At 37.1% G+C, this 27,129-nt stretch overlaps 1 protein-coding gene across 8 annotated transcripts in view; it reads left to right on the forward strand.

The window, feature by feature from the left end:
- eya4 (EYA transcriptional coactivator and phosphatase 4) overlaps positions 1-26,977 on the forward strand; it is a 63,687-nt gene extending 36,710 nt beyond the window's left edge. For 4 of the 8 annotated variants that reach the window (XM_038292630.1, XM_038292637.1, XM_038292634.1 and 1 more), the window contains 16 exons: positions 1,968-2,051; positions 2,671-2,748; positions 3,278-3,344; positions 3,432-3,574; positions 5,741-5,884; positions 5,980-6,062; positions 7,104-7,278; positions 10,047-10,183; positions 10,420-10,503; positions 14,537-14,626; positions 15,553-15,611; positions 15,765-15,925; positions 20,156-20,270; positions 20,485-20,606; positions 24,166-24,266; positions 26,364-26,977. In XM_038292630.1, coding sequence (XP_038148558.1) covers positions 1,968-2,051; positions 2,671-2,748; positions 3,278-3,344; positions 3,432-3,574; positions 5,741-5,884; positions 5,980-6,062; positions 7,104-7,278; positions 10,047-10,183; positions 10,420-10,503; positions 14,537-14,626; positions 15,553-15,611; positions 15,765-15,925; positions 20,156-20,270; positions 20,485-20,606; positions 24,166-24,266; positions 26,364-26,444 — 1,724 coding nt within the window. In that variant the 3' untranslated portion in view covers positions 26,445-26,977. Of the gene's footprint in view, positions 1-1,967; positions 2,052-2,670; positions 2,749-3,277; positions 3,345-3,431; positions 3,575-5,740; positions 5,885-5,979; positions 6,063-7,103; positions 7,279-10,046; positions 10,184-10,419; positions 10,504-14,536; positions 14,627-15,552; positions 15,612-15,764; positions 15,926-20,155; positions 20,277-20,484; positions 20,607-23,983; positions 24,085-24,165; positions 24,267-26,363 lie in introns of those variants that run through there. The other 4 variants (XR_005281448.1, XM_038292631.1, XM_038292632.1 and 1 more) reach the window with 4 other exon arrangements.
- The last annotated feature ends 152 nt before the right edge of the window (positions 26,978-27,129 follow it).

Here is a 27,129-nt window from a genome sequence, read left to right on the forward strand (position 1 = left end):
TTGACTATTAGACAATGCTGTGAAAAGATGTTTTCCCCTTAAATATTCTGCCTGGTTCTGCTTTTTATTCTGTCACTTAAATGTTTCAGGTCATTATGTAAATAGCCTGTATAAATATAAATGCAGCTTTAAAATTGTGATTTTATTCATAAAGGTAAAACAAAAACTATCCAGACCAAACAGACCATAAGAGAACAAATAAAACCTAATAGTAAGTTATGCCGACCCTTAACTGCAGCAGCTTTTGTTTTGACTCTGCAAATAGTAGTGATAAATATTTACTGATCCCGGGCTATAGAGGGTAAATATTTTACAATGCATTTGACTAAATCCTTATTCAATTATCTTGATGATCCATAAACTGTCAAACAAGAATCCCAAACAAAGTGGAAAATATAACATAGAGCATTATCTTCAATCTTTGTTTGATCCTCATCTTTTGTCCTGTTATTAGTATTAATAATTCAGTTATTAAATACTGTATGCATAAAATGGTAAAACTGTTTTATTTTGGGTGAAACTGTGTCCCTTTAATTTGCATAGCATTAGATGTAACACATAGTGTTCATAAACATAATAGCTCATTAATTAATAGTACATTATCAGACAACTGCAATGTTTTTTATACTGCAACTTAAAACAACACAGAGCTTTATGATTAGAATTAGAACAGAAATAATGCAAGAGAAATATGGCATATGCCAGTTGATGTTTTTTTTTTTTTTTTTTTTTTTTTTACTTTTTTTTTTCTGTCAACATGTAGAATTGGATTAACTGCAGGAATGAAAAAAAATGTGGTTCCTAATGAGTTTAGCTCATTTAAATTCTTGTTTGTTTGTTTTTTTTAGCTCAGATAAAACTCCCCCTGCTCTCCCTCCTCATAATGAACCTGATTATGATGCTTTTTAGAGTAAACCCCCAACTCTTTTGGTTCTTGATAAATATAAGTGAATATCTATAACTTATAAGCAACTAGTTCTAGGTCAGGTCAGCATTCAGGTTTAAGTGCTAACTTAAGCCTGCGTTTTGCAGCGTCCTCTGTACATCTATTTGGCCCCACAGCTCATTTGAAATGGACTGTCTTCCATGTAGTCCTGTTGGAGTAACGGCCGAGGCCGGCTGCCGCGCAGTGCTGCCAGCCTGCCTGTTGTGCAGTCAGAGTGCCATGTGTGTCAAAATACATTTTTAGACTTTCTATTTTTTGACTCATTGTCAGGCAAGTAAACAAAGCATTTTATTTTGTCCCGCTTTCCTGTCGCCAGTTGATAGTACTTCTTCAGCAGCATGCATAATAAAAATTGCACATAAACAAACCACAGTTTAACGGGTATGCATTTTTCAACAAAATATGTAGAACAGATCCAGGGCATTAGGGGGAGATAGCTGCAACTCCCACTCCCTGTCGCCAGCAATGAGGAGTTATGACCCTTTTGAGAAGGTTTTAAATCAATAAATTTTGATTGTGTTCAAGTCTGATCTGCATGTTTAAGCTCATAATACATCATATGGGTTCATTGATTTCAGTAAATTCTTCAGTGTGGGCACTTCAAAACTACAGCTGTTATCAGAGGTGCAGTTAACATTAAATGAGGAGGGAGGCTGTTGCCTTTTCACATAGAGCCAGATGGTTCTCGATATCATGATCATTTGAAAAAAAAAAAGCCTTTTTATTTCTATGTTGTACAGATTAATACAACTGATATAGAAAAGGATTAATTAATCAATAAAGTATAGAATCTATTCTGGAAATACGTTACTAAAAATGTGTTTTTTTACAAAGACGTCATCAAAACCATGATAGCAAAAAAAAAAAAAAAAATTACATTTTCCAAATGTTATTTTTATTGATTTAAAAACTATATTTTGCTTTTTAAAGTAAGATGTTATTTTAGATTAATAATGCTGGACCTGCATCCGGTTTTAACACCATCATATCTTCACAATTTTCCCGCCTTGCACTCCTGCAGGTGAAAGCATGACCATTCTAAACACGGCTGATTGGCTGCTGGGCTGCAGCAGCCCGCCCCCTGCCTCGGGTTCCAAGGACTATGGTACAGAGGAGCATGTGTGTGAAGCTCATAGAGCATTACATTGAAAATAAAGAGGATTGCTCTGTGTGGCTCAGAATGATTTTCTGCCAGGAACTGGTCTGATTGGCTGTTGTTTGCTGTGCTGTGTTGTTTGTGTTTGACATGCCAACGCTGAATTTATTACAGCGTGTGTGGTCTTCAAACATAGTATTGCAGAGCTTCCCACCGGTCAGGGGATCAGATTTCCTGGATTTCCAAGGGAAGTCAGTAGATGTGAGGGGAAATTTGCCAGGTGGTTTTCTGTACATAATTGTGTTTTAAACGTAATTATCAAATTTCATGGTATTCATCATTTTCAGGAACCTAAATGAAAAACAGGAAGAAGGGTACATTAAGGTGCTCATTTTGGAGGTAGTTATTTTAACTTGATACCCTCAACGGTGAACTCTGAATAGATTAAAAAGGGGAACCCTGCATACATCTTTATTTTTACACACAATGGCATTGCAGAATCGCATGGTGATATACAACTCTTTTTTTGTTTTGCTTTTTTACTGAGAATGATTGATGTTTTTTTTTTATTTCTATGAACCATTTCAAATGCCAATCTGTAACCCACCCCGTTCTCCTTTCCTTTAAGTAAAAACAGAGCCTTTAAACAGCAGTGATACGGTCACCACCACAGGCGACACGGCATTGGACACGTATGCCAGCTCAGGTAAAGCATTTCAAGTATTTCACTTTAACACACGGAAAACTATTGTCTCCCACAAACATCCTCATCATTCATTTTAGCTCAGTGGGATCCCTGCTGAAAGCTTTAATCCACTGAACTCTTGACTGTCCTTGGATTGCATCATCAAAGGCTGGCACAAGGATGAGAGACATTTTTACTTTCCTTTTTTTGTTTTGTGGAATCACTAATAGCCCTGTGTTTTTCTTAACATTGCAAACCCACACATGGATACACAAAGCATTTGGGAGAGTGCTTAGAAGCAGCGGGGTGTTTGTCAGTACAGAGCTCTGATATCTCAATGACCACAAAAAGACATTGTGTTTCATTGTGAGGCCCACTGTTAGGGTTTTTTCATGGACTCTCTCTGCAAAGGAAAACTTTCTTCTTTTAAAGTGCTTCAATATTGTGTTTTTAATAAGCTAGAGGCCTTAATTTATGTGAGGGATTTTAATAAATGCAAAATTAAACACCAGTTTCAAATGTATTTGTTTCGGTTTATTTTTGTTTTCAGTAATAACCAGCAGCGGATACAGCCCCCGTTCAGCTCATCAGTACTCTCCTTCCCTCTACCCGTCAAAGTAAGTTTTGTTTGCTTTTTAAACACCAAACTAAAAACATTTTTATGCATAAGAGTCGTCCATAACCTCTGCTTATTTTTTCTCCAGGCCCTATCCTCACATCCTCTCCACACCACCAGGTCCTGCTATGCCAACATACGCTGGCCAGCCTCAGTTCAGCAGCATGCAGCAGTCCACTGTTTATACTGCTTACTCACAGACAGGACAGGCCTATGGACTTTCCACCTATGGTATTAGCAAACATACACTAAAACTCAGATACATCCATCTTTAATAATCATGCAGTTCTTTTCATTTTCAGCATTCAGCTTTTGCCTGCTTGTTGGTTATTTTTCTCTTTTAATTGTGGTCAGGATACCAACTTAGCCGTTTTTGATCTTCAGGTTTTTTTAAGTATTTTTGTGCACATTTAATCTAGTTTTCATTTTATGAGAGTCATTGATTAGTTTTTGCACTTGAGTTGAAAGACTGACTTTGTCTTTCTTGTAATTAGTGAGCGCCTGTGCCATTTTTTGGCCCCAATAATGATACCCGATACCTGGCTGTGCAGTATCGGCCGATACCGATACCATCTGTTTGAAATTGATGTGTGTGTTTATATAAAGAACTGCATACTACTTGGATGTACAATAATTGCCATCATGGCTTTGTCAAGCCACTGCCTACCTTTGAATCCAGTGAATCCAGTAGAACTTTTTATTGCCTATCTGGAATGGGTGACAATAGTTGAAGAAACTTTTGGTTCTCAAAATGGTATTGGTGCCCTATTTGTCGGTACTAGCCGGTACCACCATTTTAGTTCTGGATCGGGGCCCCGCCCGATACTGGTATCGGTATCGGTGCAACACTACTTGTAATCTTTATTATGTAAAAAGTTTCCTTTAGTCAGACAAACAGAGCATTTTAAAAGATTGATTTAACAAGTAAACTGGGTGGAGTCTGGAAACCTCTGCTGTAGCAGTAAGGAATCTCTGAAAGGTGTGAGCGCAGGTGAGGGATTTATAAAGAGTCTGGATATTCTTATAGACTCGAAGAAAGCAATACCCTTTTCAGATACAGGAAGGTGTGCTTGACCCCATTGGTCTGTCCCTCTTCTTTCCAAAGACAGCTATTAAGCTTAAGTAAAATCAAAGCCTATCCATCTGTTAATGTAAATCAGAATCTGTGGGAAAGAGTGTTTACATATATTCTTCAATTTGACTGAGCTTGGTATAGTGGAGGATGTTCTTTTTCCGGGTAGATCATCAAAATAAGTGGTCCTCCTAATTGTCAATCATTCTGGTGATACGTTTAGCTAAGGCAGTCTTATGTGCTCGTCCCTATTCTCACTTACAGGTGGTGAGTCTGACATAGTGGAATAAATGCACACTTTCTTTTGGGAAGTAAGCTTGTATGAGCAATGCAGTAAGCAACTTTTAAACTTAGCATGCACAAGGAGAAATGGACTCTCACACACGTTTAAGAAGCATTTCCTCTCAGGAGCCGGCACAGGGTTGTGCATGTGCATCTTTTTTTAAAGTGGAGAGGACGGGTCTTTTAAAAAATTTGCAAAAATCCTTCAATATACCTTTAAGCAAAGAAAAAATAAATCTGGAAACTTTGTCCTTTTGTGGACAATGTTGCATGAAATAGTTTAGCACGACTGGAAAAAGAGGCTTGGTATTTTGGTCATGGGACTTTAACACTGAAATAACACTTGTTATTATCAACTATAAACATGAATACTGTTAGTTATTCTTACACTTGTAAATTATGCTACTATTAACTTATCATGCTAAAAAATGTATCAGACTATTTTACTCTTTAATCCCATTTTTGAACACAAACACTAAGATTCTGTATGAAAAAGAAAGAAATGGTTATTGTATTTTTTCCCTCTGTGGGATTTAAAGCATTTTCTGCTCTTTTTAAAAAAAAAAACAACATGTCATGATTTTTTTGTGGGAAAGAAGAAACATAGCGTTGAAGGATTATTTGAAATCTTTTTTTAAGTGATGTTTTTTTTTGGCTCCTAAATTAATAGGCAACAAAGTCTTTGCTGAAAGGCCAGCAGATCAGGAATTTTAGTCTTGCTAAAACTGCGTGTGTCCTTTTAGCTGCCCCCGTATTCAGGGCATTGAAAGTTTTTATGCCATGTGACCTTCCTGACAAAATCAGGATCCACAACAAGTTCGCGTGCATTAAAGTCAAACACTATAACCAATTAATCTTGAGGTTTGAATTTTGCTGGAAATAAAGTCCAACTTATGCTGATGTTTTATACTTCCACTAGCATTAATCTCTCTACTGTTTCCAACAGTGCAAAATGAGCATAAGCTGCTGTGAATCTCATTGCATGGGACAAATATTAAAATAATCGCTAATGTCATTTTGTGATTTTGTTCTCTTTCTCACAGATCTGGGTGTGATGCTTCCTGGGATAAAGACGGAGAGCAGCCTCACCCAGAGTCAGTCTCCACTGCAGACTGGCCTCAGCTACAGCCCAGGCTTCACCACACCTCAGCCCGGACAGACTGCCTACTCACCCTATCAGATGCCAGGTCTGTTCACTGACACTCCTACCCAGAGGAATATTGCCCTTTCCTTAAAGGTTTCAGTTCTACATTTTCTGTTCTTGCATTTTGTTTTTTCAAAGGGTCCAGTTTCACTCCTTCCTCAGGCCTCTATGCCACCAACAACTCTGTATCCAACCCTGCCAACTATACTGCCACACAGCAGGTATTACATAATAACACAAGCACATCAGCTATTATTTTACAGAAGTGGTTATTTTCTCATGGTCAATAAGAAGTAATTTTTTATATTATTTATACTAAAGCAAAAGTATTTTACTTTGTTTAGGTTGCAGAATATCTAAAAGACTTAATCATTTCGCGATCACATCCCCAAAAGAATGTCGTTGATTTTGTTTAATAAAGAATAAAGACATTAAGAAAAATTGCAAAATCAGTTGACAAATAGCCTCAGTGAAAGCATTGTTTGTCTTAGAATATTTATCAATGTCCATATGATAAATTGCACTGGAGCAGTTAAATGTTTATAAGGGGGATTTTCATTTCTGTCTTTGAAAGATGTGGTTTTTCATATAAAGAAAGCGAGCGTTGGGCCAATGTGGGTGAAATGGAGTGGAAATATCATTAAGCTGTGTTCTGTTTTAATGTCTATACTCAGTGGACGACTTAAGGATGAAAACTCTCTTTAACAGAAAGTTAATAAATTGTTCATTATGACTAGTTATAATGTTGTCATTATGATAGGAATATACATTTAAGCTAACTAAATATCCAATCATATAAGGAGAAACCTTTTTTAAAGAGCACAAGACCAAAAGAAGGGACTAAAGTCTGGCAGAAAACAATTAAATCTGTCCACCCTGTAGAATATGGGTGCAGAGTTGTGTACAACTCTTTGTTTGACTACACACCAGCTGTGCAACAATGTTTATGAGCATTTATGTGGAATGCTGCATTTTATAAAGACATTCAGAGAAGGATTTACTGACAGGTTTAGAGAGCTGAGTCATTAAAGTGCCCATCTCCACTTGGTCCTTTAAAGGGAGGAGTACAAGGCTCAGTTTGTCCCTGAGATATAAAATAAAGTCTGGAAGGAATTAGAGGATTAGAGAAATGAGAGAGAACGCTTGTAAAATCTACCCTCAGAAGTCTCTCTGCACCATTTTTCTGGAAACTGAAACATGTTGCTTCTTTTATTTGTTTTGTCAGCTCTTTATGTGCTCACATCTAATGTTATGATCTTCAGGATTATCCCTCATATACGACGTTTGGCCAAAACCAGTATGCGCAGTATTATTCTCCCTCCACTTACGGATCGTATATGACCTCCAACAGCGTGGATGGCACGGGTTCCTCGGCAGCCTACCAGCTGCAAGATCCTGCTCCTGCCATGACAGGACAGGCTGCTGAGATTCATCCAGGTTTGTAATAACCACAATACATCTAAGTTTAACCAAAGGGCTTTACAATGGAGCTACATTCGTAAAATTAAGAGGCAGTAAAACAAAGGCAAAACAATAGCGCAAACAAGTATAATACATATAAAAAAAGTCTAATGCATGACTAGAGTAAGGAGGTAGTAAAATTGGGGAGTTAAAGGTATAAACTTTTAATTTTACTGGTCCGTGTTTACATAAATTGATAAAGAAGTCATAATCTTGGGGCAGATACTGCAGAAGCCTGATTTATATCTCAGTCTGAATCATGGAGAATCCAAAAAAACTGATTGTGTTTCTGAAATTAAAGGTATAGTGGAGGATATTCGAATATTTTTGAAAAGACTCGCCCTCTCCACTTAAAAAAAAAAAGCACATGCAAAACCCTGTACTCCTATTAAATCTGTGCAAGAGTATGCACAAGCCCATTTCTCCACATGCACACTCTGTTTAAAAGTTGTTGTTTGCATCACTCTCACAAGCTTGCTTTCCAAAAGATTTGCAATTATTCCAATATGTCGGACTCACCACCAGTAAATGAAATGGGGATGAGCATGTAGGATGGATCACCAGAATGATTGAAAATTAGGAGGACCACTTATTTCAATTATCCACCTGGATAAAGAACATCCCCCACTATACCTTTAAACAAAGTAGCTAAAGGGAATTAAAATTGTGTGATAAAATGTCCATCACTCCTTTAATCTGCTTTAAGTCATTAAAAAACATGACTGATCCTGTCACGTTTTAGTTGTGGTTTAGAGGACCCAAATGCAGAGGCAGAGAGGCTGAGGTGAATTCTTGTAGTTTTAATGATGAAAATAGTTTATAAAGGAAGGAATCCAAAAATCCAACTAAAAATGTAACACAGACCAGAACCATGGAGACATCAAGGGAAAACACGCACAAGGAGCCAGGGAGAGAAGATGAGACGACAACAGCGATGACAGGATCAGCAACAACAAAATAATAATGAAATTACTAGGACTATAAGACATGGAGAAAAGAAAACTAAACACTCAAAAGAAAACATAGAACCCTATAGGACAGTAACTGGAAAAAAAACAAAGAACACAGCAAAATAAAAATAAAACCACTAACACTAGAAAACAAGGAGTAAAGCAAGACTGAACACTAAAAAGAAAATATAACAGAACCAAGACTAAGACAGTAGCTGAGAAAAGAATCAAAGAACTTAATAAACTAAGAATTAACCCACTAAAACTAGAAAACAAGCAGCAGAGCAAAACTGGATACTCAAAAGAAAAACATAACAGAAACCTGACAGATCCAGGCACAAAAATACTGAGTATAAAAAAAGCATGCATCACTTCTTCCAATGCTACCAAGTGCTCCACTGTGTAGTTCGCAACAAAACTAATGTTTATTTACCTTTTGGAGCTGTCAAGCTCCACATCCAGAATTTTAAAAGAATGTGAGCCAAACAGAAACAACTAGTGAAAAGAAATTGTTTCCAAAATCCAAAGAACTTTCAGCCTATGACCATGTAGCTTGTAAAAAAAAAACATTTAAGTGGTGGTTTCAATGTTCATTAGTTGAAAAAAGAAAGTCTATGAAAATCAATTATGTTTAGATTACCAAAATGCCAACAATACCAAAATAGAGTATTATGTTTTTTTCTCAAAATACAATAAAGAAGCAGCATTTACAACATGAAGAGAAAAGGACTCGAGATAAGGCCCAGAGAAACCTCACAATGGACCGGAGCTGCATTGCGAGAACCAGTGAAAATAATAGCACTGAATAAAAATTACATTTTTTAAGTCCTCCCAATAAGAGCAAGTGCCGCTTAATAAAGATAAACATATGTTTTACTCATAAAGCCCAGGTCATAACTTTAGAGTCCAGCTATCTTAGATGTTGTTGCATTAGCCAATTGTGAGAGGTGGAATTGTCTTTAAGCCTTTTTTAAGGCAGATATGATCAATGATCTATTTCCCACATTTGTTAGTATTTGCATTTTTCCTAAAATTTAAGGAAAAGAAGAACAAATATATCCCTAAGTGCAAAAGAACTAAACCTTATTTTCAGCTTATTTTTCTTCTGTTTTACTTTGGTTTGTTTTGGCCATCATTCAGGAACCCTGAATTAGGAAAGTTTACCATTCTTACTGTTGCCGACATTTTTCCTTTCCTCGAATTTCCCAACCCCACACTCCCCCTCCAGTTCGTATCTGTTGGTTTTTTGCTGTTGTCCATCACAGCAGTGAGTGTCTTTGTTATCCACCCCCACTCTCTCACTCTCCCTTTCCTCTGATTGAGACATAACAATATGAGAGCCGAAGCTTAAGGTCTGGTTCTAGTTACCGAGCAGCGGTGGGAGCATATGGCACTGGGAGGGCGTGCTCGTGTGGAAGAATGTGTGTGCGCCGTTGTGTGCAGATGCACATGCAGTATACATGCAAGACAAATCAAATCACACACAAGTTTTGTGAAATTTTCTAATTCTCCATATGTTTCTTTTATCCTAGATCTATAAAAAATATTGACTTTTTTTTTGTTTCCTGTTGCCGTTTAAGTTATCTGCCATTCCAATTACATTGAATTATTATATCTATGATCATGTCTGCAGGAGGAACAAGTCTGATTTAGAACTAACTTGTGAAATCGGCTCTATTATTTTACTATATGCACTAGACATATCTTAATTGCTTGTGTAGTTTGAGGCCAATTTTAGGAAATGTCCTAATGTGAATCATTTAAAACACATTTTCTGTCTGTATTCATTCTCAGGGGACTTTGATACAGTGCAGAGCCCCTCCACACCTATCAAAGAGCTGGACGACAGAGCCTGTCGGAGTGGGGGGTCCAAGTCTCGCGGCAGGGGCCGCAAAAACAACCCTTCTCCTCCCCCTGACAGCGACCTAGAGGTAAGGGAGTTATTAAAAAAAAGAAAACATACTCTTACAGAATACGTGAAATACTGACTAAATAATACATTGGAACCTCAATGGAAATATAGTGTTCCTTTTGATTTGTATCCAACCTGCTCACGGTACAATCAGAGGAAAAAGAGCAGGGTTGAATTCTTTTACGATAAAGTATGTAAGCACAGGTTTGAATATTCTTTTAAATAATTTCTCGTCTCATCCCTTTGGTTCTGCAGAGAGTGTTTGTGTGGGATCTAGATGAGACGATCATTGTCTTCCATTCTCTGCTCACAGGATCCTATGCACAGAAATATGGCAAGGTAGGACACAGCTTCCACAACTTGGTATTATTGTATCTTCTAAATAATTATTCAAGTCATTTAACCGGTTAAGCCCTGATTTGACAGAGCAAATTGAAGTTATAACAACGAAACAATAAAACATTTCGTATTCTGCATAAAGTACTTCCACTGTTGTATTCTGTTGTCTTGTATTCATGAGAGTTTTAATAAAAGAAACTCTGGTCAGATGATGCCAGATTTTTATTTCTTGGTCGAATGTAGGTTTAAAAAAAAATAATACTAGGCCACCATGATAATATCTCCATGGAGGCAGCAGCATCATGCTGTGGCAATGCTTTACTTTAGCGGACACAAGGGGGTCAGGGTTAATAGTAGGGTGAAGCTAAATACTAGGCAGAATTAGAAAAAATATTTTTAGAGGATGAAAAAGATTTGTGTGGACATATCAGCTGTATATGGCTCTAAAAATAAAAAAAATATTTTCAATCTATATGTTCCACGTTTTCATATTCTTATCCACTTCCTAAGGTTTCTTCAACTTTACATTTAAGGGATACGTTTTATTTATACTGATTAAAATACTAACAAAACACAATAACATTTGAGTTTTAAATGTTTTAAGTGTTAAATATGACACCTCAAATCTCTGTGTTCCTCCCTTGTATTTTTTTTATTTATTATTTTTATTTTGTGTTTCATTGTGTGTGATACATGTACACTTGCACCTTAATCCTTATTTATCTTGATATACTGTATATACCTTGATATACTGTATATATATTGTTTGTTTTTAATGCACCTTTTTCCTCCTTGTTTGCACCTTCTTTAATTACTATGCCAATATGTGACCAGTGAATTTCTCCGCTGTGAGATCAATAAAGCTCATCTAATCTAATCTAATCTAAAGTGTAAACATAAACAACATGTCTTATTTCACAGTAGTAGTTTTATTATCAACAGTCTAATTTATTAGCTGATTTAGATTTATAAACAAGTTTTTCATGTTTTAATCAGGATTTATTTAACAGCTGGACAGACCCTGTTTATATAGAGTTGAATTTTGTATAATTCAGTTGAAAACCTTGATTGTGAATGCAGCTCTAATATGCCGAGGTGCATGTATCTGTGTAGTTTGTTATTCCACTGGTGACGCAAACTTTTAATTGCTTTTAAATTCATTCTGAAGCTCATTTTGTATCTCAGAAGTAAACGCTAAGATAGGACTGCTTTTCTTGGAAGTGGAAACAGAACTAGTGCTAAGTAAGCACCTGGTCCTGCTTAGCCTTGGAAGTAGTTTGACGGAAAATTCAACTCCAAGATTACACCAAATGTACTCAAAAATAACAGAACGAACCCTCTATGTGCCTTTATTTCTCTCAGTAGATTGCTTATGTTACATTAACTGCTCCGGGAATGTTCTGGTCAATTTATGATCACATACACAGAAAAATAGGTCTTTAAACAGAGCTATTAATAACTGTCAATATGTTCATTAGTTTAATCACAACCAATGAAAATGATGTGCTAATTTCTTACTCTGAGTAATGCTTATTCCAATATCCTCTAAACTTTTTTGGTGGTCTCATTTTATCACACACTGTTTATACTTCCCTTTATTTTAATAGCTCCTGGCTCGGATCTTGGGTTATGCTCAGTGGCCAGGGCTACATGTATTTACTGGGCAACGTTGTTCCTGTGTGCACAAATATCAAACCTGTCCCATCCTGATAGTGCTGGAGGTAGAAAAAAAATGGCAGAGCACTGGCACCGTTTGAAGCTAGATTTGCAGAGAACTGTGGCTCTGCAGAGTTTTTACAGATACAGTTTGTGGGCACTGGAGTGTTTCCTATTAGAGCAGGGTGTTCTGTTTTTTTTCCCCCCTCCCTTTTAATGTTAAAAAATTGGATTTAATGGGTATGGGAGATGTCCTGATGAGTTGTGAAGTGGCGTGTGTGTGTGGGTGAGACATGGAAACATGTGGATTTGGAGGTTTATCCAGCTTGGATTCTGCCGTACTTATTGTGGAGAAACAATTAAGAGAGGTTTTAGCTTTAGATCTACAATCTGGAAATGAGATTTCCTTGATGTATTTTGATTTGTTTTATTAACTTTTTGGATTCTCGATTATGAATGCAAAAAGCCATAAGAAACTTGCAGCAGCTTTGATTACCTCCAAAATTTCCTTAGATATTACACTGTAAAAATGACAACTCAAAATTGTTCACCTTACTAAGATTTTTGCATTCACTGACAATAAAATTGCCAGTTGGAACTTGAACTGTCTGTTTTGAGCCAGTTGAACTCACTTTCATAAGTTTCTGATGAAAAGTTCATCTTATTCTATAAATTAAGTTGAGTTTACTTAGAAGTTGTAGTTGACACCCAGTCCGAGCGAGGTCAACTTATCTGTGCATGCTCATTTCAAATTTGTCATGGCAACCGGCTGCTACAGGGTTTCCATGGATTTTCCCAGGAGCTCCCTTCTAAAGTTTGCATCAGCCTTTATGCATGGAGTTTGCATGTTCTCCCGGAGCATGTGTGGGTACTCTGGCTTCCTCCTGCAGTCCAAAAACATGGCAGTCCAAAAACATGGCAAATTCACCTTAGGTGTGAGTGTGTGCATGAATGGTTGTTAGTACTGTGTGTCTGGCGACCTGTCCAGGGTGTACCCTGCCCCACTTGGGACAAGTGTGTAAGAAAATGGATGGATGGTTTACTGTCAGTGGATGATGATAAATCCCCCCACCCATCATCCACTGATGGGTGGGGGGATTTAAACTCAAAAATGTAAGTTATTACAGGGGATGGTAATCTGAACTTAAAATAATAAGTTTTTACAGACTTGAAATTTCCAGTAACTTGAATTTAAAAAACTTAGTTAGCAGAACTTGAAAAACTTAGCTGACACAACTTAATAAGTGTAGTTCTACAAAACTTAAAAAATTAAGTTGATGCCTTCAATTCAAAAATTCTGTGCAGCCGGTTGCCTTGAAATTTTGAGTTGAACTAACTTTTTCGTTTTTCCAGTGTAGGGGTGCAACAATTAATTGGATTTATCTCTATTAATCAATTATTAAAATCGTCAACTAATTTAGTAATAGATGAATAATTAATGGAGTCTAGAGACTTTAAAATATGCCTTTAGCTCAGAGAGAAACCCACTTAAGAGCAATGGTTATACCAAAATTGTAAAAATATATATTGATATTGTGTATTTCAGATAAAAAAAAAAACCGTTTTCATCCGTCAATATGCTCTATCCAGAACTCAAATGGACACATTTTTATTTCACCTGGTTTAATTTGGTTAAAAAAATCTTCTTTAAGATATCCGATTATTAATCAATTTAACAAAAAAGAAAAATGGACAGATTCTTAACCGAGAACCCAAAGTGTTTGCTAAGTCATCTTCTATTCCAATAGTTAACTGACAGGAAAATTAGTAATCTATAAACTTTTATTCTTTTTTTACATTTTCGTATGCTCAAAAATCAAAGTGCATGAGTCCCCGTTTTTGACTTTGACTCACCCTCCTGCTAGTTTCTTTCTATTCTAGTCGTCTGATTGTGTCAGCGAATTGTGCAGAAAGCTGTCGACCCTCTGTGACCCATCACACATGATGGTTTTTGCAGCTGAGCCCCTGGCTGGCAGGGAGGGCTGTGTTCTCCCAAACACACACACACAGACACGCAAACGATTCCCATACCAAATAAACTGAAGCATCTGCCTCCGAGGGTACCGACTCTCTGCAGTACGCACAGGAGGGGACAACACACTTCATACTGACCCTACCCCTCCTCGCAAGTTTCAGGAATGTTGATGGGACAGGGCAAGTGCTGCTTGTCTGACAGTGTCTTGCTGTGATGAGCAGAATATACCAACTCCACTAGGGTTGGTACATTCCATTAATATGGGTGTATAGGGAAATTGGCGAAATGTGTTGATTGCAAGATATTTCTTCTAGCTAGACTAACCCTAAGCTCATTTAACTCAATTTCAGTGGATTAAAATGGTTTATAATTATAATTTTATTGTAATTTTTGTTCTTCTAGGACCCTCCAATGGCAGTAACACTGGGCCTGAGGATGGAAGAGATGATCTTCAACTTGGCTGACACACACTTATTCTTTAATGACCTGGAGGTAATCAATAAATAAAACACATAACATTAAGAAGACAAGCAGCCTAGAGTTTTAGTATACATACCAACATCAGGTTTTTTTGTTTATCTATTAATGCACTACTACTGCCCTCTAGTGGTAAAAAAAAAAAAATAACACCCTATGGGTTTGACCTTGTTCACATATATCTACAGGGTTCTGAACAACAAACAATACTACTTGAATTTCTTCCACATTTTTAACAATCAACCTCGAACTTCCATGTGCTTTAGTGGGATATAATCTAAAAAAAAAAAAAAGCAACACAAATTTGAATGTAATTATGAGGTGTAAAGGAAATGATATTTTTTGCATTTTTGGGAATGAGAATCTAAAAGGTTTGTTGAATCGGAAAGTGTTACCCATTCTTCTTTGCTATATAGCTCAAGCTCAATCAGAACAGATTGGCAGCGTCTATGAAGAGTAATTTTCAAATGTTGCCCCATATTCTTAATTTGATCTAGATCTGGATTGGTTCAAAATACGAAAAAAAATAATATCTGCAGCTAATTCTAGCTATGACTTTGAAATCCTGTTGAAAGGTTAACCTAAACCTCATTCTCAAGTCTTTTGAAGAGGTCCCCACAGCATGATGCTTCCACCACTATATTTCACAGGCAGAACATTTTGCTCTGCAGTGACAGCATTTTGGGGATTGTTTCATGTTTCGTATTTTGCTAAAGGGAAGCTATGAAATTAAGTCTCTCTGTCTCGTATAAACCTTCTCTAATAATGCCATATTTCTAGAGCAGACAGCTTATAGAGGTCCAGTCTATCTAACTTTTACAGTGATTTACTGCTTATGTTGCTCTATAATAAGAATGTCAGTAAAATACATTAAATATTTTGAATATTACCATTCTAAAGTGGTATAACTGTCCAATGTATGTCTTTATTTGGGAATGCAGGAATGTGATCAGGTACATATTGATGATGTGTCATCAGATGACAACGGCCAAGACTTAAGGTGATTATTTATCCTTTATCCGTAATGTACTGTACTGTAAGAGTTGTTTTGAACTGCTTTCATACCAATAACATTTCATGACGACTCATGATAATTACGTTTCTTTCTAACAGAACAGAGTTTTTAAATAAAACATATCATTATTATTGACAGTACTTACAGTTTTGCAACTGATGGCTTCCATGCAGCTGCAACCAGCGCCAACCTGTGCCTGGCTACGGGGGTCCGTGGTGGGGTCGACTGGATGAGGAAGCTGGCCTTCCGCTACCGACGGGTCAAAGAGTTGTATAGCACATACAAAAACAATGTAGGGGGTAAGCCAGCTAATCTGGAATCTCTTGGTTGCCAGTTAAAAGGAGACAGTGTTCAAAATGGGTCTAGTTTTTTTTAGCTATAGGGAAATGTAAGGTGAGATAAAATAAATGAAAGGAGTAGAAAAGTAACTATCAAAGCACAGTTTTGTTCCCAACTTTACATGTACTCACAATTGACATAAATGTTTTAGTCTATGATATTATTTAGAGCAGTTTTGTTTTGTTTTAAACAGAAACTGGCCTAATAACCTTCAATCCATCATGGATTTCTCCAGGGCTTTTTGGAATGCCATTTCAAAAGTTAATGTTGGCCTGCTTTATGCATTCCACATTAGTTAACAGTAGTGTTTGGGAACCATCATGTCAAAACACTCAACTGGGTCCTAGTTTAATCATCTTGCTGTTAATTTGAAGTGCAGTACTTGAAGAAAGTCCTCCTCATTAAATTTTTACCCTCTGTGTGGAAAACACAAGTGCCACCGGCAGCCAAACATTCCCAAACTATAACAATGGTTGGTTGCCTGCACATTTGACCAGAGCTTAAAGGTTTGGAATTTTGGAGCAGGAGTATCATCCTTTGGACTTTCACTTTGAACGCTGGTATTCTGGCAGGATTGGTGGCCATGTTTTCCCTGATTTACATACAGGTGCTGGTCATAAAATTAGAATATCATGAAAAAGTAGATTGATTTCAGTAATTCCATTTAAAAAGTGAAACTTGTATATTATATTCATACATTACATACAAACTCATATATTTCAGATGTTTATTTTGTTTAATTTTGATGATTACAAATGACAACAAATGAAAATCTCAAATTCATCATATCAGAAAATTAGAATATTACTGAAGACCAATAAAAACAAAGGATTTATAGAAATGTTGGCCAACTGAAATGTATGAACATGAAAAGTATGAGCATGTACAGCACTCAGTATTTAGTTGGGCCTCCTTTGGCCTGTATTACTGCAGCAATGCGGCGTGGCATGGAGTCGATCAGTCTGTGGCACTGCTCAGGTGTTATGATAGCCCAGGTTGCTCTAATAGTGGCTTTTAGCTCTTCTGAATTGTTGGGTCTGGTGTATTGCATCTTCTTCTTCACAATATCCCATAGATTTTCTATGGGGTTAAGGTCAGGAGAGTTTGCTGGCCAATTAAGAACAGGGATACCATGGTCCTTCAACCAGGTACTGGTAGCTTTGGCACTGTGTGCAGGTGCCAAGTCCTGTTGGAAAATGAAATCTGCATCTCCAAAAAGTTGGTCAGCTGCAGGAAGCATGAAGTGCTCTAAAACTTCCTGGTATGTGGCTGCGTTGACCCTGGACCTCAGAAAACACAATGGACCAACACCAGCAGATGACATGGCACCCCAAACCATCACTGACTGTGGAAACTTTACACTGGACTTCAAGCAACGTGGATGAAGTGCCTCTCTTCTTTTCCTCCAGACTCTGGGACCTTGATTTCCAAAGGAAATGCAAAATTTACTTTCATCAGAGAACATGACTTTGGACCACTCACCAGCAGTCCAGTCCTGTTTCTCTTTAGCCCAGGCAAGACGCTTCTGACGCTGTCTGTGGTTCAAGAGTGGCTTGACACAAGGAATGCGACAGCAGAAACCCATGTCTTTCATACGTCTGTGTGTGGTGGTTCTTGAAGCACTCACTCCAGCTGCAGTCCACTCTTTGTGAATCTCCCCCACATTTTTGAATGGGTTTTGTTTCACAATCCTCTCCAGGGTGCGGTTATCTCTCTTGCTTGTACACTTTTTTCGACCACATCTTTTCCTTCCCTTCGCCTCTCTATTAATGTGCTTGGACACTGAGCTCTGTGAACAGCCAGCCTCTTTAGCGATGACCTTTTGTGTCTTGCCCTCCTTGTGCAAGGTGTCGATGGTCGTCTTTTGGACAACTGTCAAGTCAGCAGTCTTCCCCATGATTGTGTAGCCTATAGAACTAGACTGAAAGACCATTTAAAGGCTTTTGCAGGTGGTTTGAGTTAATTAGCTGATTAGAGTGTGGCACCAGGGGCCATCAATTTTGAACCTTTTCACAATATTCTAATTTTCTGATATGATGAATTTGAGATTTTCATTTGTTGTCATTTGTAATCATCAAAATTAAACAAAATAAACATCCGAAATATATGAGTTTGTATGTAATGTATGAATATAATATACAAGTTTCACTTTTTAAATGGAATTACTGAAATCAATCTACTTTTTCATGATATTCTAATTTTATGACCAGCACCTGTAAACCACTTTTCTTTAATTTAAAGGCCGAGAGCTAAGGTCTTCTTTAGACAATGGCAGAGAAAAGTCTTATCTAAAGAATTTTTAAACAGTTTGTTTAAATAATCATGTTAAAAAAATCTTTTGAGGCTGGTTAAAAGAAATAAATAAATACAAAATAAAAAATAATTGCCAAACAAAATGTAGTGGGCTCCGATCTTGTCTAGTGAACTCTAGCACCACTTGTGGAAAAACTAGAATGTTTTTGTTTGTTAAAGCCTTTATATTTATAAGCCTGTATTTCAATCTGAAAATTTCACTCAGAGAAAAGAAAATTAGGAGAAATTTATTGGTACAATTACTTGGTCTTCGGCGTTTAGACCTCGGCAGGAAACATAGCACTTCATTTTGATAGATATGTATGAACAGGAGCAAAGAATAGGGCTGTTTCACCTCCAGGCCTGAAACTGTTGGTGGGGTAGAGATAGATGAAGTTGGTCTCTCTGTAAACGGTGGTTAGCGACACGGTATGCTGAGCTTTATGAGAAGACTGCGTAAGCTGTCCACTGGAGCTTTACTTAGGGACCTGGAAGATGGAAGTCCAGCTTGGAAAACACAGGTTGAGAGAACCTGTCCATGGTGAGCAAGCATGAAGCGACAGTGGAGAGGAAAAACTCCCTGTTGGGAAGAAACCTTTGGCAGAACCAGGCTCAACAAGGTGGTCTTCTGCCGGACCAGTTGAGATGAGACATGGAAAGCAGTAAGAGTCCGGGAGGAATGACACACTGATGAAGTTTTAGCTACGATGGAGGAGGGGCTGGAGGTGGGTTGAAACGGTGTCACCTGATTAAAGTCACAGCGCATCCGCCACCTGCGCACAGGAGAAGGCAGGTGGATCGGAGGCCTTTTAAGATGAACTTTGGATGCTGATTGGCTTTCGTGGAGGTGTGGCTCAAAGCTGATTGGCTGTGTCGCAGGTGGATGTAGGAGAGCAATCAGTTTCTTCAGTTCCGCCTAGGCTCCATTAAATTGAGCATTTCTTTAACTAGAAATCCAATTCTAGTTAAGCCTTGTGTCTAACCAAATCCTTGTAGTATCAATGGTTAGAAAGTGCAGTCGTGGAAATAGAAACGTTTAAATGTCATGCTCAGATAAGGACATTTATGTTGATTGTGAACATGTGGTCAGATGTAAACTTCTAAACATAGTTTGATGGGGCAAAACATTTATAAAGATGAACTTTGAGCACAATTACAAGGAAAATTATTTATTTGAGCCTGTACCTTTATTGATTGACACCTTTGCTAAGCTTTATTAATGACAATATATATTTATCAGCAAATTTTACATATATATTCCAATAAAAGACAAAGACTGGATGAGTTACAAGACCTATTTACTAATGGATGAGTGTAAAAGTTATAAGGTCATCAGAAGTGAACAATCTTCTTTACAGTGCTCTAACCATTTAAATCCTGGACCATGAAATAATTGACAGCAACATCCATTTTTTTTATTTAGACTTTTTATTGAACTATCTGTAAAATGAAAGAAAAGAATATATACAATTAAATCATTTATTTGCATCAATTTTGATTCATTGGGCATTTCTGTAGAATATTATATACGTTTTCTGTTCACTACATGTGTCTGATTGTGTAAGTCAGCGTTTTTAAGATCAACAAGATCACACTGATGATGCAGAAGTCTCAAAACCTCCTGTATCAAATATGATACAATTGGTTTTAAAGGTTTAAAAGTGAAGCCTCCACAGATACAAACATGTGGCTAACGCTTCCCCTTCTGGATATCCCTAAAAAGATTCTCATTGCATCGTTGTATGCACATTTTCGTGCAGTGGCGTTAGCCTGCATAAAAATTGTATTTTAAATTTTGATAATAAAATCAGGACATTGGTTTTCAGACATTTTTTTAAGGACTTTTAGATCTTAAACATTTTTTAAAAGCTCTTGACTTAATTTGTTCTGTGTTAAAGGTCTGCTTGGCCCTGCTAAAAGAGATGCCTGGTTGCAGCTCAGAGCAGAAGTGGAGGCTCTGACTGATTCCTGGCTCACCCACGCACTCAAGTCCCTGTCCATCATCAGCTCAAGGTTCCCACTTATTTCCCAACTCACTCTGTCACTCACTTTCTGTAAAGCCTCGTTTTTTTCTTCTCTGAGGATGATCAATAGATTGCATCTGAGCCAAAGAGATAGAAAATTTAATTATTTAAAAAATAATAATCATATTACTTCATTTTCAAGTCAAGCTATACATAAAGTGCTTTTTTTGTTTGTTTGTCTTTTTTGTCCATCTCGCCTTCAGGAATAACTGTGTAAATGTGTTGGTAACAACAACACAGCTCATACCGGCGCTGGCTAAAGTTCTTCTGTATAGTCTTGGATCTGTTTTCCCCATTGAAAACATTTACAGTGCAACAAAAATAGGTAAGACACAAACATAATAATTGTTGAATGTCAGAATCTTAGGCATAAATATAGAAAATCTCTAATGTTTTCCTTTATTTTAAGGCGTAAATGACATCATTTTTAACTAATTCAGAGCCTAAATTTTGTAGTATTTTGCCCAGCGTACAATTTTCTATGGTTTTTTTCCCCTAAGCTTTAATTTGGGCCATTTTTTAAAAGCAATTAAGACATAAGAGTCCCATGATGTAAAATTTCAGCTTTAAAAAAGGTTTTTTTTTATTGGCTTGACTTAATGTACAGCAATGACACCTGCAAATAGGTGGGGTCCTATCCAGTAAAAGACATCGATAATTGGCACTATTACTGAGTGATCAAGATTTAGAAAAGGTACTTCAAGTCTCTTTTAGTTTGAAAAGTAAGAAGGAAAGGAAAAGAGCAAGATTTTTAGTAGATAACAGAAAGGTTGTATGGAGCACAGCAATGTGGCTCTGACTAATTCTTGCAAGCTTTCGGCTTCTGTCTTTCATAGAAAGTTGAATTGGAAACGTTGGCATTTCTAAAACCCCAGAGCCAATCTCTTCAGAAAATAACAATTGGATTGTCTTATGTGGCTAAAATCATTCATACCCTGGGCAGTGTTTCATTTTTTATATTGATTTCTCCAAACAGGAAGATTTTTGAATATGATTTTGGGGCTGGTGACCCTGAAGAGATGAATAAACAAAACTACAAAAAATAATTTATCTATTTTTATTCACATGAAAATATGGAGTGTCCAAATGCTGACCAAGTATTTTGAACATTTCTTCTGCTATTTCTTTTCGATAACCCAGCATATTTTCTGCAAGATTGAAATCAGGATACTTGATATACAATTTTAAAACATGAATTGCTTCCAGTCAGAACAAACATGTTGCAAAAAACTAAGATTAATCCATCCATCCATCCATCCATCCATCCATCCATCCATCCATCCATCCATCCATCCATCCATCCATCCATCCATCCATCCATCCATCCATCCATCCATCCATCCATCCATCCATCCATCTTCTCCCACTTATCTGGGGTCGGGTCGCGGGGGTAGCAGCTTCAGTAGGGAGGCCCAGACGTCCCTCTCCCCAGCCACTTGGGCCAGCTCCTCCGGGGGAATCCCAAGTCACTCCAAGGCCAGCCAAGAAACATAGTCCCACCAGCGGGTCCTGGGTCTTCCCCCAGGCCTCCTCCTGGTGGGACGTGCCTGAAACACCTCACCAGGGAGACGTCCAGGAGGCATCCAAATCAAATGCCCGAGCCACCTCAACTGGCTCCTCTCGATGTGGAGGAGCAGCAGCCTCCCCGGATGACTGAGCTCCGCACCATATCTCTAAGGAAGAGCCCAGACACACTACGGAGAAAACTCATTTCAGCCGCTTCTATCAGGGATCTCATTCTTTCAGTTAGGACCCAAAGCTCATGACCATAGATGTCCATAAAAGTTATGAACAGAATCGGTGACAAAGGGCAACCTTGGCGGAGTCCAACCCTGACCAGAAGCGAGTCAGACTTACTAAAACTAAGATTCATTTAAACTAAATCTTACATTGCTGAAATAGTTTTGTTTGTTTGTTAACAAAGTAACAGCCTTGTTTTCCTGCAACTTCTCTTTCATACAACAGAGAGGCCTTGTATCTGCTCCTAAAACTTGACCAAGACTGCTCAATCACTGCTTCTTAATCCTTTATAGGACAAGTTACTATTTTTAATCACTTGCATACTCCAAATAAATGAGTCCTCCCATCCCTCAGTGAGGTCCAGAGGCACAAAATTCATATCCAGCCATTAAGCTAAGATACTGCTACATGGCTCTATAAGTTATTTTAGGCCAATTAGATGAGCCCTTGATTGACAGGTAAAAAACTAAGTGAAAAAGTAAACAAGCTAATTGAAAAGTTAAAAAGTGAAGTTAATAAGCTAAGTTAAAAAAGTTAAATGTTACTGTATCAGGATTAAAGCTCTAAGGTTATGATGTCACAAAAAAAATTTATTTCACTTAGTTTTTTTATCTGCACTTTTTCATTATTCTTCTGAACTTTTGTTATTTTTCTTATTATATTAGGGCAAGTGGGCATTACTTGTTATCACATTGACATACATTTTTGCCATACAAATATATGTTTTTTTATGTTACAAAGGTAATAAGGTCTTGTCCTGGATTTCATTGAAACTCTAGTCTTGAAGTTTTCCCTGAAGTTTTCCCTGAGCTCACTATAAAGGGTTAGCAATGATTAAATATGCATTGTTCTTTGGTTTTCAATGAATGATTTTACCATTAATTGATACAGAGAAAGGCCCATTTCTTTGTGGATAAGCAGCACCTTCATATTCACAGCAGAGCTGCAGTTCTTTTTATAAATTGTATCTATTTCCAAAGATAATTAGTGCAAACTAGTTTTCCAATTGATCTGATGATCGTGAAGGTATGCATGGACACATACAAGGTTATGAACACCCGAAAGGCCCCCTGGCCTCTAGAATGTATTGGTACCTGTGGACAGCACAACACTAACTGCATGGATGCACGGGATTGATCAATCCAGACATAGTGCAGTGTTAGCGCTACCATTTTCAATAGATAGTGGTTTTTATTTGTGTCTGGTTCCCAGTTAGCCCCCTAGGTCATCCACAATTCAAACATGGCATTGTTGAGTCGACGATATCTTTTCCAAGTTTATTTCTGACTGTTTTAGATGCACAGATTATTTACTTTCATTGTCTATCGTTGCACCTATGCCCCTTCTCTCTGAAAAGACCAGGCATTTCTTCATCACTTCTGCACCTGCTTGTGAAATGTGCTAAATATAGATGCAAAAACAGCAACTGCAATCAGTTCCATTCTTGTTAAAGCAACATGCAGATGCAAAATGATTATATTTGCATATTTTCCTCCCATTCTTTTGGGTGTTCAGATAATCATCTTATGTTCTTCTGCATATTAAGTAAGGCAAACTGATTGGACTTGCTGCTTCACTCATGACAAAAGCAGAGCAGTTCTGCATGCACTGTCAAGTTTTGCACATATTTTTAAAAACACAAACCTTTAGATTAAGCTCTTAGGCTTCACTGCTAATTTAAAAAAGGTAGATGTAAAAAGAATAGAAATGCATGTAGTTAAAAAAGCAGCAGGGATGTAACAATACGACTGTAAAAGATAAGCTGCGCAAAGAAGGCAATATCATTCTTATCGTTTATTTGCACATATTAAGTGTAACTTAATACACTTGATTGAATGCTATGGAGGCGTTAAAGAATCCTTTGCATCTTTTATCAGGAAATAATTTTTATGCATCCCTCCTGTGTTTTATATCCATCTAAAAAAAGTGATAAATCTGTGAAAGCCGTGTGTTTGTCTCCAGGCAAAGAGAGCTGTTTTGAGCGTATAGTCTCCCGCTTTGGCACTAACATTACATATGTTGTGATTGGCGATGGGAAGGATGAAGAGCATGCCGCCAGCCAGGTAATCAAACAGCTTCCGAGCTTTGAGCCCTCTGACCATGTTACCCTCCTTCCTTCCCCCCTGTTCATTTCTTTTTTGCAGGAAAAGAGAGTTGCTTTGAGCGCATAATGCAAAGGTTTGGCAGGAAAGTAGTGTATGTTGTTATTGGGGACGGTGTAGAAGAGGAACAGGCAGCCAAAAAGGTAACGGACCCACAACCTTACTGTGACATCCCTCCAATCCGCCCAAGTCTGCACAGCGTGAGCTCTGAGTGGACAACAACTGCCTTTCTTTGCTGCAGCAGTTTTTGTGTTGGTCTTTGACTTTCTCTGGACTACTGGCTTCTTTTTTTTTTACAGTGTGCTGGGATAACTTCGCTGCAACCATTACAATGAATACTGAAGAATAAAGCTTGAAAAATTGAGTATGCTTTGGCAATTCAATCTAAAAAAAGTTGGCAAGGGAACAGAATCTATATATCAGTTTACAAAAGTTTAGACTTTAAAAAACTTGAGGGTGAGATTTTCTCTTGCTCTGTGTACTTAGACTAAAATGGCAGAAGGGTTTTAGCTTTTCCTTGATTACTAGATGGAAAAAATTTCTATGCAAAACACAGTCATACTGTAAAAGCTAGATATATTTCATTTAGACCTAATTTTAAAACTACAGTTGGAAAGCCATGACAAGATTGTAAGTCAGATCTTTCAAGCTCAAAAAAACAAGCACATCACAGTGCGATTTACCAAGGAGTATATTTCATCAAAGTGAAAGAAAACTATTAGCTGTTAATAAAATTTATTTCGTCATTATGTTCCCTTTGTGTTTGAAGGAAATAATTTATAGTGCCATGTGTTGATGACAGGAGTTAGCAATAAAATATTAGCAGAACTCCCAGATTTTCGATCTTAAAATTAAAAGTCAAATCCAGTATTTAGTTATTACCAGATGTGAGGTGAATTTAATACGATGGAATAAATCAAATATCAGCTTCTCTGTTTTTCTCAGCAGAGTGGGATCTATTTGACACAATTAGTTATCAAATATTTTGAAATAACTGTTTAGGACTGGGAATAAAATTTTCTACTGAATCAGTAGAAATTAATGTTCATTCTTTAAAATTTAGCCATTTATATCATGCTTGTAGTGTGAAACTGGTATTTTAATATGGTTTTTTAAAGGCTTATGCGCACTACAGATGTTTTTTTTTTTTAAACCAGCATCTGGAGCATGTTTCTGCTCAGTTTAAGTGACAGCCTGCCAAAGTGTACTCAACAGCCAAGCTTTGAATGTGTTTAGAGCTATATGCTGCTTTTGATCCGGTGATGTCACTCCTTTTTCTAATTTCTGCTACAGTTGAATACAAAAGGGAAATGCAGCTTTTAAAAAAGTTTTTCTTTACCATAGTTGGACAGAGAATTTCGTTCTGAATACTTTCCAGTTGGGGTTTTTATTTTTGATGCTTGGAATTGGGATTTTTGTTTTTAAGATGGGGAAATGTTCTTGTCCCTTTCTTTTTTGTGAGCCAGAAAAAAATAAAATAAAAATAAACGTCCAAGTTTCTGTGTGCTGACACAAATAACAGGTAGCTAGTTTTGCTGTTTTCCACATGAAATAGCAATTTGAAGATTTTAAAAACATTCTGAGAATGTCGAAAATACAAACCAGCTGATCACCTGAAGTTGTGTGCAGGAAAGATTTACTTACAACTTAATTGCTTCAGGTTGAAAAAAATGAATCTGAGCATACTTTCATGTAGAGCTATGCATATAGATTTATTAAATACCATTAAAAAAACACTTTTTGGTGGATTTCACTGAACTTGAGAACACAGCTTAGTATGATTTGTCATTAACAATATAAGACATTTATATAAAGTTGTAAATTGACATTTTATTAGCAAATACGAATTAAAAATGTATATAAATGCTTTTTAGTACATTTGTCATCAATGTAGTTTAGTCTAGTTGTGCAGACTGGCTATCAAGATCTTAATGTCACAAAGCAGTTAGAATTTCATGAACTGCTCTATAAAAAAGGACATACCTTTATCACTTGTATTAGTTTTAATAAATCTCATGTGCAACTTTTCTGAATATCGATACCTGTTGAATGTGGTTTGAGTTAACTCCCAGAGCAGAAGGTGATGAGCACATTCCCCACTAATTGTTAGTGCTGCATGTTTTGTTTGTGGTGCTTTAGCATAGTCTTCAGTTCCAGCTGCTGTACATAGTGCACTGTAGTGGTGGTGGTAAGCTGCAGAGCAACAGCTTCTGGTTTTAACCCTTATGTCTGTTTTACAGCACAACATGCCTTTCTGGAGGATATCAAGTCACTCTGACCTGCTGGCATTACACCAAGCATTGGAGTTCGAATACCTGTAACCACCACAGCAATATGAACTCATGAAATGTTGACGAAAACAAGCAGCCCTCTTTTGTACAACTATTTAAGAACAAACGTTAGACTGCAATGGTTTGATCCCTTTTTATTTTGAACGTCTGGATTGATGAACTCTTAACAGTCTTAAGTTGGTGGGGGTAAGGGATAATTGAAAAGGAAGCCCTCCTGCTCTGGCTCTTTATTTGAAAAGTGGTTTATGCATCTTGATAGAGAACCCAAGGATGAACTTTCCGGGATGTTTTGGTTGAAAACCTGCCTTTGATCAGCGCTCTGGCATAAAGGACGCTGCCTCACATGGAATGGATGGTCGCCTCCAAACTAATAATCCTAAGAAACTTCTGTAGATTCTGTCATGTATACTGGGGTACATGTTTTTCTAAGGTTTTCTTCCTGGCAGAAAACTTGTAATAAATTGCTATCTGTGGTAAAAACTTCTGTAAATTATTTCCAATAAATTTCAGAACAATGGATGTTATGGGTTTTGTCAAATTAAATTGTAAGGATTTGATCTTTACCTGTGGCTTTATTTTTTTTTTATTTTTTTTTAAGTCATGCATCTGAAGGTCTTTCTCCAGTTAGGATATAAAACAGTATTACAAATTACTGAGCGCTTTCCCAGCATATTGTAGAACATTTTGCAATTTGGTCATTGATCAAAGCATATGA

Source organism: Cyprinodon tularosa, unplaced genomic scaffold (assembly GCF_016077235.1).
Source record: "Cyprinodon tularosa strain WSP-4 unplaced genomic scaffold, ASM1607723v1 ctg315, whole genome shotgun sequence".
Lineage (NCBI taxonomy): Eukaryota > Metazoa > Chordata > Actinopteri > Cyprinodontiformes > Cyprinodontidae > Cyprinodon > Cyprinodon tularosa.